General features: G+C 47.5%; 1 protein-coding gene across 1 annotated transcript in view; it reads right to left on the reverse strand.

Moving 5' to 3' along the window:
* LOC135213546 (palmitoyltransferase ZDHHC3-like) overlaps positions 1-18,326 on the reverse strand; it is a 33,769-nt gene that overhangs the window by 9,121 nt on the left and 6,322 nt on the right. The window contains exon 4 of the mRNA XM_064247508.1: positions 11,937-12,095. Coding sequence (XP_064103578.1) covers positions 11,937-12,095 — 159 coding nt within the window. The remainder of the gene's footprint in view (positions 1-11,936; positions 12,096-18,326) is intronic.

Here is an 18,326-nt window from a genome sequence, read left to right on the forward strand (position 1 = left end):
AGGCAGATCTTCCCCCTTTTTCCGTTGACTTCCTTCTGGCGATGGATCTAGCCTGAGGGCCTCCTCGAAAGGGCTGCTGTTGTTGAGCTGGCCTAGTAGCTTTTTTTTCCTCACTGGCCACAGGTCTATTCTTCCTTGAGGATTGCCTTAGAAGATCTTGAGTGGCTTTCTCAGTTAGCGAATGGGCAATGTCTCTCACCAACTGAGAAGGAAATAAATGTTCAGAGAGAGGCGCATACAATAAAGCGGATCTCTGCGAAGGCGAGACGGCCTTAGTGAGAAAAGCACTATGAACCACCCTCTTCTTTAGTATTCCCGCACCAAAGAGGGAGCATACTTCTGCCGATCCATCCTGAACCGCCTTATCAATGCATGTAAGGATACAATGCAAGGTTTCAGGGTTTAGTTGCTCTTTTTCATGGGACTTTTTAGCAATAACCCCAAGGGACCAATCCAGGAAGTTAAATACTTCTAAAGTATGTATTATTATTATAAAAAGTAGTTCCAGACCACGAGCTGATTTTCAGCTCTCCTAGCGGCGAAGGATAGATAAAATGCCAGGTCTAGCCTTAGGCCGAACTGGGACCAAATTGGTCATTCAGGATAAATAAAAAAAATTGCACAAAGGCAAACGCTTTCATACTAGAACACACACACAATAAATACATTTACTCATGTTCCCTTACATACATACTAAAACGGTATATTAAAATTCGGAATTAAGTTTTAAATTTTTGAAATTTTGTTTTAAAATTCACTAAAAAAACTTATATTTTATCAATTAAATTGCAGTTCCTCAGAAAAGTCAAAATTGGAACTACTGAAAATGTAAAAGATTCTGTCAAAATTTCTTTTATTGTTTTATTTCCAAAAGTTGACAGTCTCTGCTGGTCATACTTGGACACTCGCACAAGACATGTCTGACTGTTACCAATCCTTGCACTCTGAACACTCTGGAGCAGGGTCGCGTGGGTTGCTCATCAAGTGCCCGTGTGTCAGACGAGTGTGGCCTATACGGAGGCGTGTCAGGATTACTTGAGCATGTCTCTCTCTTTGATATGCTGAACTCCATTTGTTAACATCCTGTTTTATTTGTTTTAATTTATTATTTTCAGGCTCTTCAGCCCATACGTTTTGCCATTTATTTACAATTATTGTTTTTATATATCTTATATAATCACTGGTGGGGATGTTTACATTTGCTTTTATCATTTGGACTGCTTCTTTAGCTGCTAAAGTATGGAAAAGTCCCTTGAGGAGATGGTCCATTTCCGAAAGACCCCATGTTGCTTTGGCTGAATTTAAGGCATGTCTCCTCGATGAGTCTACGAGACTGGAGAAGTCCGATTCAGCTGAAACGGGCAGAGACAATCCCATATTCTCTCCTGTTTCGTACCATATGCCTCTCCTACCCCTTAGTTTAGCGGGAGGCATGCAAAAGACTGTCCTTCCTAACTCCTTCTTTGTCTTGATCCAGGAGTCAAGAGATTGTAAGGCCCTTTTCATAGATATGGCCGGCTTCATTTTCAGGAAAGATGAAGACTTGTGCGCTTTCGTACTTGAAAATAGAGAGCGCAGAGAAGGAGGAGCGGCTGGAGTCAAGGCATCTCCGTATTCTTCTAAGAGAAAAGAAGAAAGAACTTTATAATTCAAAAGTCCTTCTCTGTTAGTAATTTCGTCCTCCGAGACGTCTTCTAAATTAATAGGTTCGGAGGGAGAGGGCTCCCTTCCCTCCTCTGTCTCCTCCCTTGATTTCTTCCTTTCTGAAGAAGAAGCACTTCTAATAGGAGAGGGACTAAGAGTAACTCTCTCTCTGCGTCTATCATTAGGAGAGTCATGAATAATAGTTTTACGCCTGGAAGACTCCTGTCGGATACCAGGCTCTTCATGTGGAGAATGCGCCTGGCGCTTAGCAGGAGTATCTCGCTCAGAATACTCCTGGCGCCTGGGAGGAGTATCGCGCTTGGAACACTCCTGGCGCCTGGCAGGCGCAACACTCTTCGAATACTCCTGGCGTCTGGTAGGCGCATCGCGTCTTCGCGTACTCCTGGCTCCTGGTAGGAGTTTAAGTTCCGAATACATACCTGCGCCTTGAAGGAATATCGAGATCAGAGTACTCCTGGCGCCTGGCAGGCGTAACTCTTTCCGAATACTCCTGACCTTTGGAAGGCGCATCTAGTTCCGAATACTCCTGTGGTCTGGTAGGAGTATCGCCCATGGAAGGCGCATTTCGATTGGCAAATATATTGCGCTTAGCAGGCGCTTTACTCGTATCAGGAGTTCTCTCTTCTCCAGTTGGCTCTTGTTGCTTGGATGAAGTTCTGGGCCTAGAACGATCTACAGTAAAGTCAGGCTCTTTGCGCCTACTTGGCGCCTGGCTCCTAGCTGGCGCCAGACGCTTGGCAGGAGTTACTTCCTTTTCCACTTCTCTCCTGCCTAACGCACCGCTTCCCCCAGAGATGGTCGCCTGTGCGACACCTCCCCTGGAGGGTTCGTTGCGCCCGACAGGAGATCGGTATTTGGATCTCTTAATCGGAAGCCTATCATCCTTCTTACGAGTAGGCTCTTTAGAAAGTACTCCTACCAAAGACGCTAATTGCTCCTGTACATTCATCAAAATTTTCCTGGTCGAAGGCTCATTCGAATCAGGAGAAGGAGATCTGGAAGGCGCTCGAGAGTTTCCTACATTCCAAGGATCTAACTCCTTTCTAGCCTTCTTCATTACCGAAGGCGCATCCTCTTCAGAGAAGCGCTCGGGGCTAGAATTGAGCTCAGGTTCTTTCCAATTCCTCTTCAGCGGACGTGAAAGCTTCGACTCCTTCCATCTCTTCTCGGAGAAGGCGAACTAGATGACGAAAAGCACTCACGAAGGACGTTTTTCCTATAGCTGTCCCTGGCAGTCTGAGATGTATAAGATTCTGCCGAAGGGACGCCTGATCGTTGGGGATTCTCCACAACCCCCGTACGGCTTTCGACTTTCCTTCTCCTCTGGGCCAGGGAGCTTGGAAGAGGTCTAAGCCTGGGAGTGTCGCAGAGACGACCAGACGCCCCCTCCACTACACTGGGGACACTAAAATCACTCGAGAAACCACATTCACTTCTCTTACCTTCCAATGCTTCCATTTTTTCCTGCATTCTTTGAAGGGAAGCTCTGAGTTCCGCCATTTCTGAGGCAGAATCAGAGGGATTAACTTGTGAACGGGCTGAAATAGAATGGGCATAATTATGAGAAGAAGAAGAAGCTACAGAACTAGATAAAAGTTCACGAGATCTAGACATTTTTCGGCTTTTGTAAGCCGCCTTCCTCTCTCTATCTTTCTCTAACTTCTTCAAGTAAGAAGTTAGATTCTTCCATTCTTGCGCACTCAATTTCTCACACTCGTTACACGTATTCTCAATTGAGCATTCAACCATTCTACAACCACTGCATGTAGTGTGAGGATCTACCGAAGCTTTCGGAATCCTCACCTTACAGCCCTCATTCACACACACTCTGAAGCTAACACTAGAATCAGACATATTCACGAAAATCCAAAGCGAAGTCCAAAAAACAGTCCACGATAGCGAATGCCAAACAACGATCCAAGTACGTCACCAAAAATCAGTCAAAAGATGATCAAAAGCGTTGTGAAAAAAGAATTCCAGTCAGGAGGAAGTAACAACAATGTTGATACTACCGGCGACAGAGAGAATCTGATTAGAAAACGGGAATGGTTCCTAGTCCTGCCACCCAGAGCAGGGCAGTAGATCACCTGACCTACCTGTAGCGAGTGCCGCGAAATTTGAATTTCTGTCGGGGACGACGGAGTCGATAGCTATGTATATATCTGACAGGTAAGTTGAATGTATGAAATCATAAATTCAAGTTACTTTCCACCGCTGGTTAAATTGCTATCGTTATTACTCGTATTATCAAAGCACTTTCACCACAACAATGATTCAACTTCCATCTGCCTAGATATTGGTTACATAGAGGCAGTCCACTGTGAAATACACTCATCTAAATACACTTAACTGATAATCTACAATATAAGCAAGCTAAGGGTATGAGCTTCTGTGATAGAAGTAGTAACCTAAGGCTTAACTAAGAAATTCTAAGAATGATAAAATACAACTTAACTTGAAAGGAACCTTAGTTGTTCTTTTGCGTTATGATGCTCTTTGGGCGAGCCATATAATGATGGTTTTCATAAACTAATGGTGATAATAATAATAATAATAATAATAATAATAATAATAATAATAATAATAATAATAATAATAATAATAATAATAATAACAATAATAATAATAATCACTATCTGCAGAAAGATAAATTAAAAACTTCAATAAAGTGCATACGTACTAGTTAGGATATAATCTACCTACTAAACACAAACAGATAAATGCTTGATTTTTTCATCACATTTTCATGAGAGAACTGGCAACTTTCAACTTACACAAACCTTCTGTTTCATTACATGTAGGTATAAACAGCATGATCATATTAAAGTCATAAGCTTCGTATGTATACTAACTTCTTACTTCCCCCTATGATTAAATTCTTGGTAATGGTGGGCTGCTAAACATGCAACACTTTCTTTCACTTTGCCAGAACACTGCAAAGGTTTGTTAATAGGATCAGAGGAAACCCCTTGAGTAATAATAACAGATTTACATTCATGAAACTATTTACCTAGTATATGTGACAAAATGGGCTTATTAAACTACATTATGATTACATTTCTATAATCCCACTATCTTTACATACAAATTACTGGAAATCAAACAAGATACGTGCAAAATATGGAAATAAATTTCTCCCTCATGTGGGGATCAAACCAAGAAACTTTCAAGAGCCAAAAGCAGTACCAATCTGCATGGCCTAGCTAGGAATAACCTTGTCTCCTGTTGATGTGAGGTAGAAATTTATTAATATGAGTGCATGAAGCAAGCTCTAATATACGATAAAATGATATTGTTAGTATACAATAAAGTTTTGTACATACTTACCTGGCAGATATATACAATTGATGGCCCTCCCAGCCTCCCCTCAGGAGACAGGTGGAAGAGAAAAATCTGACTGAAAAGGGGGGTTGGTTCTTACACCTGCCACCCAGCGGCGGGTAAGGTAGATCACCTGACCTACCTGTAGCGTGTGCCGCGAGTTTTGAATTTTCTGTCGTGACGTCAGAGTCCTAAGCTATGTATATATCTGCCAGGTAAGTATGTACAAAACTTTATTGTATACTAACAATATCATTTTTGTACATGAACTTCCCTGCCAGATATATACATAGCTGATTGACACCCTTGGTGGAGGGAAAGAGACTTATAAGTCCAGAGAAAGGGGAAATAACATATGTTAAAGTAATAAATACCCTTGGACCTTACCTGATTTAGGCAGAAGACTTCATAGTTACAGTCTACAAGTCTGCGTTGCCTGAAGAGTTACAGCGAGGGCGTGACCTACAGCTGAAAAACTCTTTGGGTGGGTCTACCAATGGGAACTGACTCCTCTTACTTGGCAGAATCCAGTTAGGGTCTAGTCAATGGGGATCAACCCACTTAAATGACAGAGCCTGTCCACTACCCTTGCAAGGAGCTTCAAGCACAAAACGATCACCTAACCAAAATACAAATGTTAATACTACGAAAGAAGGAGATGCCTCCTGCATCCTCCTTCCCACAACCAAAAAACACAATACAAATACAATAAGGGAAAATATTTAAAAAGGATATGCTTCAGCTCCCTGCCCCAGCACTGAATCCGCCGATACGTACGGGCCTAACCCAAAGCACTTCTCATACGTAATTCTTACGTCTTTCAGGTAGTGGTTGGCAAAGACTGACTCACACCTCCAATAAGTCGCCTTCATGAGGTTTTGTAGGGACATGTTCTTCTTGAAAGCCAAAGACGTAGAGATGGCCCTTACCTCATGTGCCTTGACTTTAAGAAGTCTAACTGATCTTGGTCACAAGATGCGTGAGCTTCTTTGATAAGGTTCCTTATAAAGAATGACAGGGCATTCTTGATAAGGGCCTACTAGGATCTCTTACGGAACACCACAGGATGTCTGAGTTAGCCCCAAGTTGTTTCTTCTGGAGATAAAACTGTAAGCTCCTTACAGGGCAAAGGGACTTCTCCTCTTCTGATCCAACTAGAGAGGATAAACTTTTAATTTCGAAGCTCCTGGGCCAAGGTGAAGAGGGGTTTTCATTCTTGGCCAAGAAAGACGGGAGAAACGAACACACAGCTGAGTCTCCTTGGAACCCAACATCTCCTTCCAAAGCTTGCAGTTCGCTTACTCTCTTAGCCGAAGCTAAAGCACAGAGAAACAAGGTCTTCATAGTAAGATCTCTGAAGGAAGCTGAATGGAGAGGTTCGAATCTAGCGGATCTTAAGAACGATAGCACTACATCCAGGTTCCAGCTTGGTGTTAAACAAGAGTTCCTTTTAGAAGTCTCAAACGACTTGATTAAGTCATGCAGATCCTTATCTTCGAGATGTTTAATCCCGTGTCTGAACACAGAAGATAGCATACTCCTGTAGCCCTTAATGATAGAGACTACCAAAGCGCATTTTTCCCTCAGGAAAATAAGAAAATCTGCTATCTGGGTCACAGAGGTACTGGAGGAGGAAACGTTCTGATTCCTGCACCAACGTCGAAAAACAATCCCAACTTTGACTGGTATGCCCTGGAAGTGGAAGGTCTACGTGCATTGGCAATTGCTCTTGCAGACTTTGCCGAAAACCCCTTAGCTCTGACCAGACTCTTGATAGTCTGAATCCAGTTAGACTGAGAGCGGGGAGGTTCTTGTGAAACCTGTCGAAGTGGGGCTGTTTGAGCAGATTGACTCTTAGTGGTAGAGATCTTGGAACATCTAACCACCATTCCAGTCCCTCTGTGAACCAGTCCTGGGCGGGCCAGAATGGAGCTATCAAGGTCATCCTTGCTCCTTCTGACGCTGAGAATTTCCTTAGAGTCTCCCCTAGAATCTTGAAAGGAGGAATCGCATAAAGGTCTAGGTTGCTCCAGTCCAACAGGAACGCGTCTACCGCTACTGCTTTCGGGTCTGAAATCGGTGAACAGTACAGGTCTATCCTCGCGTTCCTGGCAGTTGCGAAGAGGTCCAGATGAGGTCTGCCCCATATCTTCCACAGTCCCTGGCATACGTCCGAGTGCAGGGTCCATTCTGAGGGAAGGATTTGGTTTCTTCTGCTGAGCAGATCTGCTCTGACATTTCTTTCTCCCTGTACGAACCTGGTGAGGAGACTTATCTCCCTTTCCTCCGACCACAAGAGGAGCATTCTTGCTGTTTCGTACAGGGAGAATGAGTGAGTCCCCCCTTGTTTCCGAATGTAAGCCAGGGCTGTGGTGTTGTCCGAGTTGACCTGAACTGAAGACTTCTGAATGAGAGGCTCGAACTCCTTGAGGGCTAACCAAATCGCCATGAGCTCTTTTGTTTTTTTATATGCCAGGACACCTGTTCCCCCATCCAGGTGCCTGATACTTCTCTGGATCCTAGAGTCGCTCCCCAACCTTTGTCCGATGCGTCTGCAAATAAGACTAGGTCGGGGTTCTTCAACCGTAAGGAAATGCCTTCCTTGAAAAGAAGAGGGTCTGCCCACCATCGGAGATCCTCTTTTATCTCGTTCGAGATTTTGAATACAAAATCTAGGTTCTGAGCACCCCGATTCCAGTTCCGATTCAGGAAGAACTGTAGGGGTCTGAGGTGCAACCTCCCTAGAGAAACGAATTGCTCCAGCGAGGAGAGTGTCCCAAACAGACTCATCCACTCCCTCGCTGTGCATACATCTTTCTCCAGAAAGGTTGCGACCTTCTCTGCACAACGGTTGATCCTTTCCGGGGATGGAAAAGCCCGAAAAACCTGAGAAACCATCCGAATCCCAGATAAATACGATCTTGGCTGGGATTCGCTGTGATTTCTCGAAGTTTATCAGCAAACCCAGAGAACTCGCTAAGGTCAGAGTGATGTGAAGGTCCTCCAGACATTTCTGCTTCGATTTGGCCCTGATCAGCCAATCATCCAAGTAAAGGGACACCCTCACTCGTTCAAAATGAAGCCATTGGGCTACGTTCTTCATCAGCCCTGTAAAGACTTGAGGGGCTGTGGAGAGGCCGAAGCACAAAGCCCTGAACTGAAACACTTTCCCTTTCCACATGAAACTCAGGAACTTGCGCGAAGAAGGATGGATTGGCACATAAAAATAAGCGTCCTGAAGGTCTAGTCACTAGTGACACCATCCAGTCCCCTGGACGAAGGGCGGCTAATACTGAGGATGTCGTCTCCATCGTAAACCTTCTCTTCTTCACAAAGACATTCAGGGCACTTACGTCCAGAACCGGTCTCCATCCTCCTGAATTCTTGGGCACAAGAAAAAGACGGTTGTAGAAACCCGCGGAATGAGGGTCCTGCACCATCTCTATCGCTTGCTTCTCCAGCATCAGCTCTACTGCTAGAGCAAGGGCCTGATTCATGTGAGGGTCTTTGTACCTGGCCACTAACTCCCTTGGTGTGGTGGTCAAAGGTGGTCTCGACACGAAGGGAATGAGGTATCCTTTTTTGATTATAGAGAGGGACCAGTTGTCCACCCCCTTCTGTGCCCAGACGTCTGCAAAACTCAGCAGTCTGGCACCTACTGCAGTCTGGAGGACACTCGTACTATTTCTTCGCTCTGATAGAACGAGAGAAGGTCCTTCCTCTTCTAGGAGGTATTGTTCCTCTGGAGGAAGAAGCGCGGGAAGAAGGGCCTCCTCGAAAGGGCTCTTGCTTGATCGACATCTTCTTCGCCTTAGGTTGAAAAGAAGCCTTAGGAATTCTCGCTGAGCGAGTCAACATATCTTGCGTCGCTTTAGCAGAAAGAGCGTTGGAAATGTCATTGATGATCTTCTTGGGGAAGAGTTGCTGGGAAAGATTTGCAAATAACAGCGACGATCTCTGCGCGTGCGACACCGCTTTGGTTAAAAAGGAGCAGAAAACTGCCCTCTTCTTAACAACTCCTGCCCCGAAAAGCGAAGCTATCTCTCCAGAACCGTCTCTCACTGCCTTGTCCATGCAAGACCATACTGAATGTAAATCCTCTGGAGATAAAGAGTCTTGATCCCTCGTCTTCTTAGCTAAGACTCCTAGGGTCCAGTCGAGGAAGTTAAACACTTCCAGCACCCGGAACATTCCCTTTAGAAGGTGGTCGAGTTCGCTCATTCCCCACGTTGTCTTAGCTGAATTAAGCGCTGAACGACGCGCGGAATCCACCAACGAAGAGAAGTCCGCGTCTGCAGAAGCTGGAAGAGTCAAACCCAAAGGTTCCCCCGACTCGTACCAGAATCCCACCTTTCCGGTAAGTTTGGAAGGTGGGAAGGAAAAAACTGTCTTCCCCTTCTCCTCCTTGGAGACCAACCAATCGTCGAAGCTCTTGAGCGCTTTCTTCATTGACACCGTAGGTTTCATCTTCACCACCGACGACGTCTTCGAAGTTTTAGCTGTAGAAAATAAGGAAGGGGGAGAAGGAGGTGCAACCGCCGAAAGAGACTCTCCAAATTCTTGTAAGAGGAGTTCCGTCAATCTCTTGTAACAGGAACCTGAAGAATCCTTCGGAAGATCTTCCTCGGAAGCACCATGTCCTTCTTCCGAAGAAAGACGTTTGGACGATCGGCTGCCTATAGGAGAGCTTTTCCTAGGAGAGCGCCTACCAGGAGAACTTCTACTGGGAGAGCGCCTGCTGGGAGAGCGCCTGTTGGGAGAGCGCTTGCTGGGAGAGCGCCTGCTGGGAGAGCGCCTGCTGGGAGAGCGCTTGCTGGGAGAGCGCCAGCTGGGAGAGCACCTACTGGGAGAGCGCCTACTGGGAGAGCGCCTACTGGGAGAGCGCCTACTAATAGGGCGCCTGCTAGAGGAGGCGCGTCTGTCCAAATCCTTGTCAGAGACAACTGAAGGGCTCCTAGTATGAGGAGAGCGCCTATCAGGAATCTTACGCCTGCTAGGCTCTAGGCGCCTGTCAAGTTCTAAGCGCTTGTCAGGCCCTTGGTGCATGTCCAATCCAACTCGCTTGTCAGGCTCTTGGCGCCTGTCACAAAGCGAAAAGTCTTCCGAAGAAGAACGTCTATCAGACGCAAAGCATTTGCGAGATACTGAGTGCCTATCTGAACGAGTGCGCTCGCAAGAAGGCGATAGTCTAGTCTGTCTCTTGCTAGGCTCTTTGCGCCTACTATCTTCTCTGATTTTGACAGATGGCGAACGAATCTCAGGCGAAGAAACAAAATCCGGAGAAAAGCGCCTACTAGTCTCCGTGCGCCTATACAGAGGAGAGCGGCTTCCAGGTGAAGAGCGCCTACTGCGATCTTGGACGGAACGAGAATCCTTGTTCTTGTCAAACTCTTGACGTTTACAAGAAGAGGAGCGAGTCTTTGGAGAGCGATGTCTATCCTCCCTAAAACTAGGAGAGCGGTGTTCAGGAGAAGAACGCCTGTCAAGATCCTTACGTCTGCTATCGTGAAATGAGCACCTGCTCGGAGAGCGACTGAGTCTCTCTTTAATGAAAGAGGCTCTGCTGCGAGGCTCTTGCACTTTTTCTGCATTAGGCGAAAAATCCGCAGAATCCTTCTTTGACTTCTTCACCGGTAGGGAGATGTCCTTCCGACGGTGAGAACTCCCCGCTAAAGAGTTGGCTAAAGCAGAAATCTGCGCCTGTAGGCCGGCCAAGATGCGCGCTGGCAATCTCTCAAACTCTTCGGTAGGAGTAGCAGCCCGAGCGCGGAAAGGAGAAGAGGATCCTTGAGATTTCCTGGGTCTCTTACGCTCAATCTCTGGTTCTTCTGAGAAGGATTCGGGGCTGGAAGGAAGGGCGCAAGGCTCCTTCCAAGCTCTCTTGAGAGGGCGAGATGACTCCGAAGCGCTCCATCTACGCTTAGGAGAAGGCGACGAAGAAGATGAGAAGCACTGTCTCAACACTTCCTTCTTGGCTCTATCCAAGGCAGCCTGGGAGCGAGCAACAGGATCTGCCGAGGGGACGCCTGACCAGTGGGGGTTCTCCCTAACCTTCCTGCGGCTTTCGACTTTCCTCCTCCACTGGGTCTGGGAGTCTGGAAGAGGTCTAGGGCTAGAAGCGTTAGTGAGCCGGTCAGACGCACCCTCCACTGCACTAGGGGCACTGCACTTATCACTTTCACTGTCACTCTTACCTTTATAAGAGCGTACTTTGCTCTCGTTACTCCTTGCTGCGTTCTCCGAACACGAATCTTCGGGTTCAAAGCTAGGAGCAGGGGCTGAAACAGGAGAAGGAACTACGTCTACTGTCGGGTTCTCAACGTCAAGTTCGCTAACAAGAGACCTACTTGAACTCCTGGAAGAAGCCTTACGCGCTCTATCCTTCTCTAACTTCCTTAAGTAGGAAGAAAGAGACTTCCATCCATCCTCATCCAACCTTTCACACTCTTGACAAGGGTTAACGAAAGAACATTCATTCCCCCTACAGTTCATACACACACTGTGAGGGTCTAAAGACGCTTTAGGAAGCCTCACCTTACATTCACTCTTCGAACATACTCTAAGCATAGAAGCTTTCTTAAGTTCAGAATCAGCCATTATGAGAAATAAACAAAGAACAATCCAAAACACGATCCAAAATAGCGTATGCCAAGCCAACGAACAAAGGGTACATCACCAAATTAGTCAATCCAAGAATCGTCGGCGACGAGAATAAATCCACTATCGAGAGGACTTAACAACAGGTGCTGTTAAGCCGGCGACAGAGAAAAATCTGACTGAAAAGGGGGGTGGTTGGGCTTACACCTGCCACCCAGCGGCGGGTAAGGTAGATCACCTGACCTACCTGTAGCGTGTGCCGCGAGTTTTGAATTTTCTGTCGTGACGTCAGAGTCGTAAGCTATGTATATATCTGGCAGGGAAGTTCATGTACAAAACTATACTTTACTCACAATCTACTCTGCTTAACAGCCATCTCTTTAGAACAGTCTGGGCAATCCTTAATCCAGGAGTATGCAATCAAACTTAAGGCATATATTGACATGAGTCCAACAAACATGAGGAATTGCAAGAAGTATTTTTGATTCCACTCCCCAACACAGTTGTTTATCCTGAAAGACAGAAAGAGGATGAAAATGTGAACAAACCAAATTATACAAAATGCATGTCTGATGTGCCAATTATCAATAACCGTACCACCTTTTCGTATTGGTAATAAAGTTTGAGTTCTGATTGCTGTACTTAAATGACATTTACTTCAAAAACCCTCAAAACATACTACAAAGAATACCATAAAAACATTATAAAGTTTCAATAACTTATTTAACTACAAGTGTTCTAGTTTTCATAAATTTTATAACAGTCCAAAACTGTGAATTTACATAAAAAAAAAAATGCTGGTATGGTGTGATGAGTCACAATACAGCAACTTGATTTACTATCTTTGACATAACATACAGAGCTTGAGAACTGAAAATTAAATACACTTGGCCCTTGTTTACAGGACTACATATTTAATTCATGAATGTTCACTTGCTAACTTTAAGCACAAATTAATAAAAAAAATCTAATATTTTCCAAAAAAATCTGAGGTAAAACTAATGACAAGTCCTCATACAAAAAACTTTGATTGGAATACAATTAGAACCACTTTCACTACTGAAAACTTGACTGAGTCATTGCTTAAATTTTGGACATCCAGCACACTATTTTTGTGAGAATAACAATATTTCCTTATACATACATACAATAAAAATGACAATTTGTCGAAAATTGCATTTTTCCTAACTATACAAACCTGAGGTCCTTTAACAATAGGAAGTAGCTAGCGGCAGCTGGAACGGTCATAAGCTTCGAACAAGGGGAGAACGGTAGTTAACTGCTTGTCCGACAGTCGCGCGCCGCGCGACTGGGAGGTAAACAAATCACTTTTGCTTTTGGCCCATGCAAAATACGCAGAGTGAGGGGGGTGGCATGAGGAGGGACTATCTGTAAAGGACCTCAGGTTTGTATAGTTAGGAAAAATGCAATTTTCGACAAATTGTCATTTGTTCCGATACGTAATACAAACCATCGGTCCTTTAACAATAGGAAGACTCACTTCTTGGTGGGAGGAATCTGAGTCTTTTGATGAACAGACTGGTGTTCGTCCATCCCTGGAATGCCTCCCTGGTCGTAAGAGCGAGGGAGGGATCCAAGCCTCTGTCCGATTGATCGGGGTGTGCACCGCAGGATCAATGGTCAGACCTCTGGGCCGAGTACTAAGAGAGAGGCAAGCGTATCTCTTCGTACCAGCAAGCAAGAACTTGTTCCTGTTTGCAAGAGGCAACATAAAGTATGGGTTGTCTCAAGCTGGCATCCACTTCCTCCCCCTTGTTGGAGGAAGTGGTGGATATATGCTCCTATCCCTAGTGAAAGGGATAGGATGGGGCTCTGTTGAGTAGCTCACCTGCATCTGTCCTTATCCAGCAGGGTGACGACCGTGTCCCTCTAACCCACAGGTAGAGGGGTAAGAAAAAGATGGGAAGAGGAGCCAGTCACACTCTCATTCACTCATCCATTCTTACGGTCACACCAGGACTCGATGCTGTTCAGCCTGCGAGGTCTGGGTTCGCTACACAACGTGTTGAGCAGCCACCACGGGTCCCAAGGAAAAAGATCCAAGGACCTGTGGGCAATATCCCGAAGGTAGAAGGAAGGGCATGTGGTCTGGTTGGACCAGACCCCTGCCTTCAGTACCTGCGCCACGGAGAAGTTCTTGCGGACAAGGCAGCATCTCCTTCGCATCGAAGGCGGTGAAGTCCATTAGGGAGGGGATTGTGAACGACTCGAACCAATCGTCAGGGACCGAAGGGTTCTGAGTCTCCGCTACGAAGTTCGGTACGAAATCGAGCGTCACGGATCCCCATCCACTGGATGCTTGACTTCGCAGGAGAAGTCATGCAGTTCCTCAGAGGAAAAGAAGGAAATAGTCGCATGACCTATCCCTCTTCTCTACTTCGGTGATGTCCAGTACCCATACTGGTCTGTCCGTTTGCCACGAAGTCTCTCGCATCCTCCTATCCCCATGCAGCGAAGTTCTCGGTAGTGGATAGGACACCGACACTCCATGGTGGGTGTCAATGGTATGGGTACTGTGACAAGCTATTAAAACGAAGTAATGATTGCTCTGTAACAACCGAACTAAGTCAACAGCGTAGTTCGTAACTGACTCGGGCGCTCTGACAGCTGCCGACTGACTGCGTTCGGTAGGAGGCAAGTTGTCAAAGCATCCGAGTAAGTCACGTGACCTTCGCCTTTAAAGGGTTATGCCGAGAGACCAAACAAATAATGTATTTGTTTGTCACCAATGCCGGACAGCGAGGTGATGATTCTCTTAAGGCATGTGCCCAACAGGCGAAAGTCAATTGCCTTCTAGAGACCGAGGTCCCTGAAGGTAAAACATCTCATGGTTGTTGAATCTCAGCTAAGGAGAAACAACACTATGTACCGTTGAAGACGAAGGTAGATATTGAATGCAACCTACGTCTTCACAGATGAATCGAGAGAAGGATTCTCAAGATTCATAACCTGTGCTTACAAATGACTGAAAACGCTAACCGCTATTTCATTGCTGTCCGGTGAGAAGTCGTAGTTGCAATGAAAGCGGGGCGTTCTTCAGTAATGAAAACACAGGGGAAAGCCGCCTGAAGAACTGCTTCTCATGGGCTGAACATTTGGAAGTAGAGCTGTCAGGTCGGAGAGAAGGCGATGTCTTCTGACACATCTCGTAATTCGAGTTGAACAATGAACAATTGTACACCTACGAATACGAGATATTTTGAAGACAAACTCAGATGTCTGCAAAATCATTCGCATTATCGCAGTGCGATGCAGCGGGAGACTTGTACAGACTTCTGTTACCGTGCGGTAAACAGAAAGATGAAAGAGTCCAAGAGATATCTCTGTTGAAAATTCTCGCAATGTCGAAGGCGATGGAATCTAGCGTCACAGCAGTAGATGGTCCTTTATTATTGCGAGAATCCCCGTTAATCAGAGACCTAAGTCCATGATTGTTGGGCAGAGATACGGTTCGGTAGTCAATCAAAGCAGGGGAGAGAGAGACATACATGACCGTGCATATCGGAGGCCCAGCTGATACTGAGCTGCTATCAGGCAGTTCAATACGCAGTAGTTGAGCCTGAGCTCTCGCTGACTCGTCATCCTGAGTTGCCAGGTAATCCATTATTCCACGAAGGAATGCGTTCGGCTAGAACTACCGAGCATAAAAGATATGCTCGAGCAATTATATTTAGGCGAAACGAATTTCGGGTAAAATATTAAAAGTTGAAATGGTGTTGTCGTGACCAAACCCATAAGTATATTAAAAGTTGAAATGGTGTTGTCGTGACAAAACCCATAAGTATTTAAAATTGAAACTGAAAACTCCTGGGAGGTTGCAGGCAACCCCGAGTTGCGGTTCAATTAGAATACTTCTCTTATAAGTCGCAATCCGTAGATTAACTAGGATATGCGCCTACCCCTCGGACAATTCAACTGCTTAGTAGAATCATGTCGCGAGGTTAATATACGTAGTATATTTGTAGGATTCTGAACAACGATCTCCATCCTAAATTCTTTCCTTCAAGAAAACAAAATAAGGATTGGAGATCGACCACCTTCGATCTCTATCAAAGAGAGTGAAGGAGAAGTCTTCCTCGAAGGAAAGCTTCAATGGTGAACAGAATACTAAGACGATAGTTCAAGCCAAACTGGATATTCCCGTCCGATCTTCTCTATTCCAGGTTGGTCGGCCACTGTGAGATAGTTTCTTTCAGCAGCAGTCTTCTTCCCAATGCTAGAAATTCCAGGAATTCGAGCATAGGCGAGGTTCCCGATTATACGTGGTATATCGGGGATTCTCGTCTCGCTCACTTTGGACCGTGGTCTCGCGTAAGTGTTTGGAGATCGTAAAAAACTCGAACACTGAATGCGCTAGAAATTCCGTAGATTCTAAGCAGTCTGCGAAACCCCACCGAATTCGTCAAACGATATCGGCTGGTGGTCCTCTCGATTCCCGTAGAAATCGAGAATGGGGCAGGATTCCTCCTCAACGACCGGGGCTTACGTCAGGTAGGACCCGAAGGTCCCCCGGTAGCGCAGTCCTGAACGTGGGATCCTACAGAGAAATCTCTGTAGGATCCCTCCCCTTTCCCTCGTAGCCGTAAGGAGAGAGGGAATGGGGGAGGAATTGGATACTCGCTCGCCTTCCCAGTGGAACTAGCAGTAGGAGAAGAGTAGGAGCAGCCATCGCCTTGCGGCGATGGCCTCTCAGAGTCTGGGAAAACGTATCGTCAGGAGAAAACGTTTTCCCCGCGGAGGGTTACGAACTCTCACTGTAGGTAAGGGTCTGCCGCCACTGTGAACGTCGTCTGGGTGGGGCTGATCGACACCTGACAGGAGAGAGCCGATACCGTCCTCCGACTCATTCCAGTCCTCGTCGAGGTCGAAACCTCTCAGGAGGACCGAAGGAGTATTTAAATACGGTGTCTGAAGACACGTAGAAACGCCGCTGTCGCAGTAGAGGAGGTGGAAGTTGCTTGATCGACCGGCCAGAACTGAGAGAGCCTTCTTGTCCGGAGACGAGAGACTCTGGTTCGAGACAGAATCGGCAAGCTCCGATCGCGGCAGACCCACCGTCGGTTTGGTTTCCCTCTCGGGCCCCAAAACGACTCGAGCAGAGACGTGGGCTCTGCTGGTGGGAGCGGCAATCCTTCCGCAAGGTCATTATGCTGACGAATCAGCTTAATGACTTCTGCAAATTCCTCTGTATCTCGGGAGTAACCGCGTCTTGCGGAGTAGGACCGTCCAGTCCCTCCAACAAGAACAGATCCCGAGATACTCCTCCTTCAGAAGGAGGAACAGCGGCAGACCCCTGACGGTCGCCTCCAGCTACTTGCGCGTATGTCCTGGTCGGTCCTAGAACCGTGCCTGGTCCATACGGCGTCATAGCGGGATCGCGAGCGGCGCACCTCTCGTGATCCCTCATAGGTACCTCGCTCCTCCCGGTGTAGCCCGAGGTGGTTGAAGGTACAGGAGAGGCAGACCTGACGCTCCCCCCTAGCTCGCTGGCAGGACCAGCGTGCTTGGAGGGCTGCTGCTGATCGTCCACCCGCGGTGGCGATCGAGCAGCAGGCCTAGCCTTGCCGCTCGCCTGGGGCGAGAGGCTCGGCTGAGAACGTCGACGCTGATCTCTAGCGTCAGGCGAGCTGTTGCTGGTTTACCGTCTCCGCCCGGTCCCGATGGGAGCGGCGTCAGGTGACCTGCTAGGCTCGTTGTCGCGGTGAGACCGGCGAGCGTCCTCTCGGCGCGTCGAGCCGCTGGTACCAGCCGTGGCTGGTACCGACGACCGCGGGGACCCCTTCCTCGCCTCAACCCGTGGCTGGTCAGCGACCGTCACGTCAACAAAAAAAAAAAAGAGCAGCCAGCTGGTCGCTGCGAGAGCGTCCACTGGCCTAGCGAGAGTCGTCTGCACGACACTCGCCAGTCTTCTGCTCCGCGCTTCGGTCTTGGCGGCGAGCGAGCTCGGGTGTCAAGACTTTGGCTGGACGGTCTCCGCGGCGGGAGACCGTCCACTCGGTACTTCTCGCTAACGAGAAGCCGAGGCGGATCCTGGTTTAGCGGCAGAACCGCTAGAACCAGGCGAGGAAGTGCCAGCCGAAGCTGGTACTCCTCTGGTCCCCGTCTTCTTCTCCTTGGTAGAAGAAAAGACGGGCCCTGTTCCCGAGGGGGGAGCAGGAGGACCAGCAGAAGAGCTCCCCGAATCGCCGGAGCGAGACGGGCCCTTAGAAGGTCCCGAAGGAGCCTTCTTAGGGGGGAAACCCGGGTTACCAGCTGGTCGCTGCAAGAGCGGCCGCTGGCCTGGCAAGAGTCACCTGAGCGTCTCTCACCAGCCTTCTGCTCCGTGCCGCGTCTTGGCGCCGAGCGAACTCTGGCGCCGAAACTTGGCTGCACGATCTCCCGAGGGAGAACGTACACTCGGGATCTCTCACGAACGAGAGACCGAGCCGGAACCTGGCGTAGCGGCATCGCCGCTAGCACCAGGCGAGGAAGTACCAGAGCTAACCGATACTCCTCTGGTCCCCGTCTATCTCTTCCTTACGGAAGGGGAGACGGGCCCCGCTCCCAGAAGGAGCAGGAGGACCAGCAGAAGGACCCCCGTCCCACCGGGTTAGGACGGGCCCTTAGAAGTTCCCGAAGGAGACTTCTTAGGGGGGAAGGCAGCCTTCTTCTTCTTCGGCTTATGGGCCTTAGAAGTCGAAGGGGAAGAGGCAGCAGCAGACGATGAAGACGAAGATGACAGC

The sequence above is a fragment of the Macrobrachium nipponense genome, chromosome 43 (assembly GCF_015104395.2).
Source record: "Macrobrachium nipponense isolate FS-2020 chromosome 43, ASM1510439v2, whole genome shotgun sequence".
Classification (NCBI taxonomy): Eukaryota; Metazoa; Arthropoda; class Malacostraca; order Decapoda; family Palaemonidae; genus Macrobrachium; species Macrobrachium nipponense.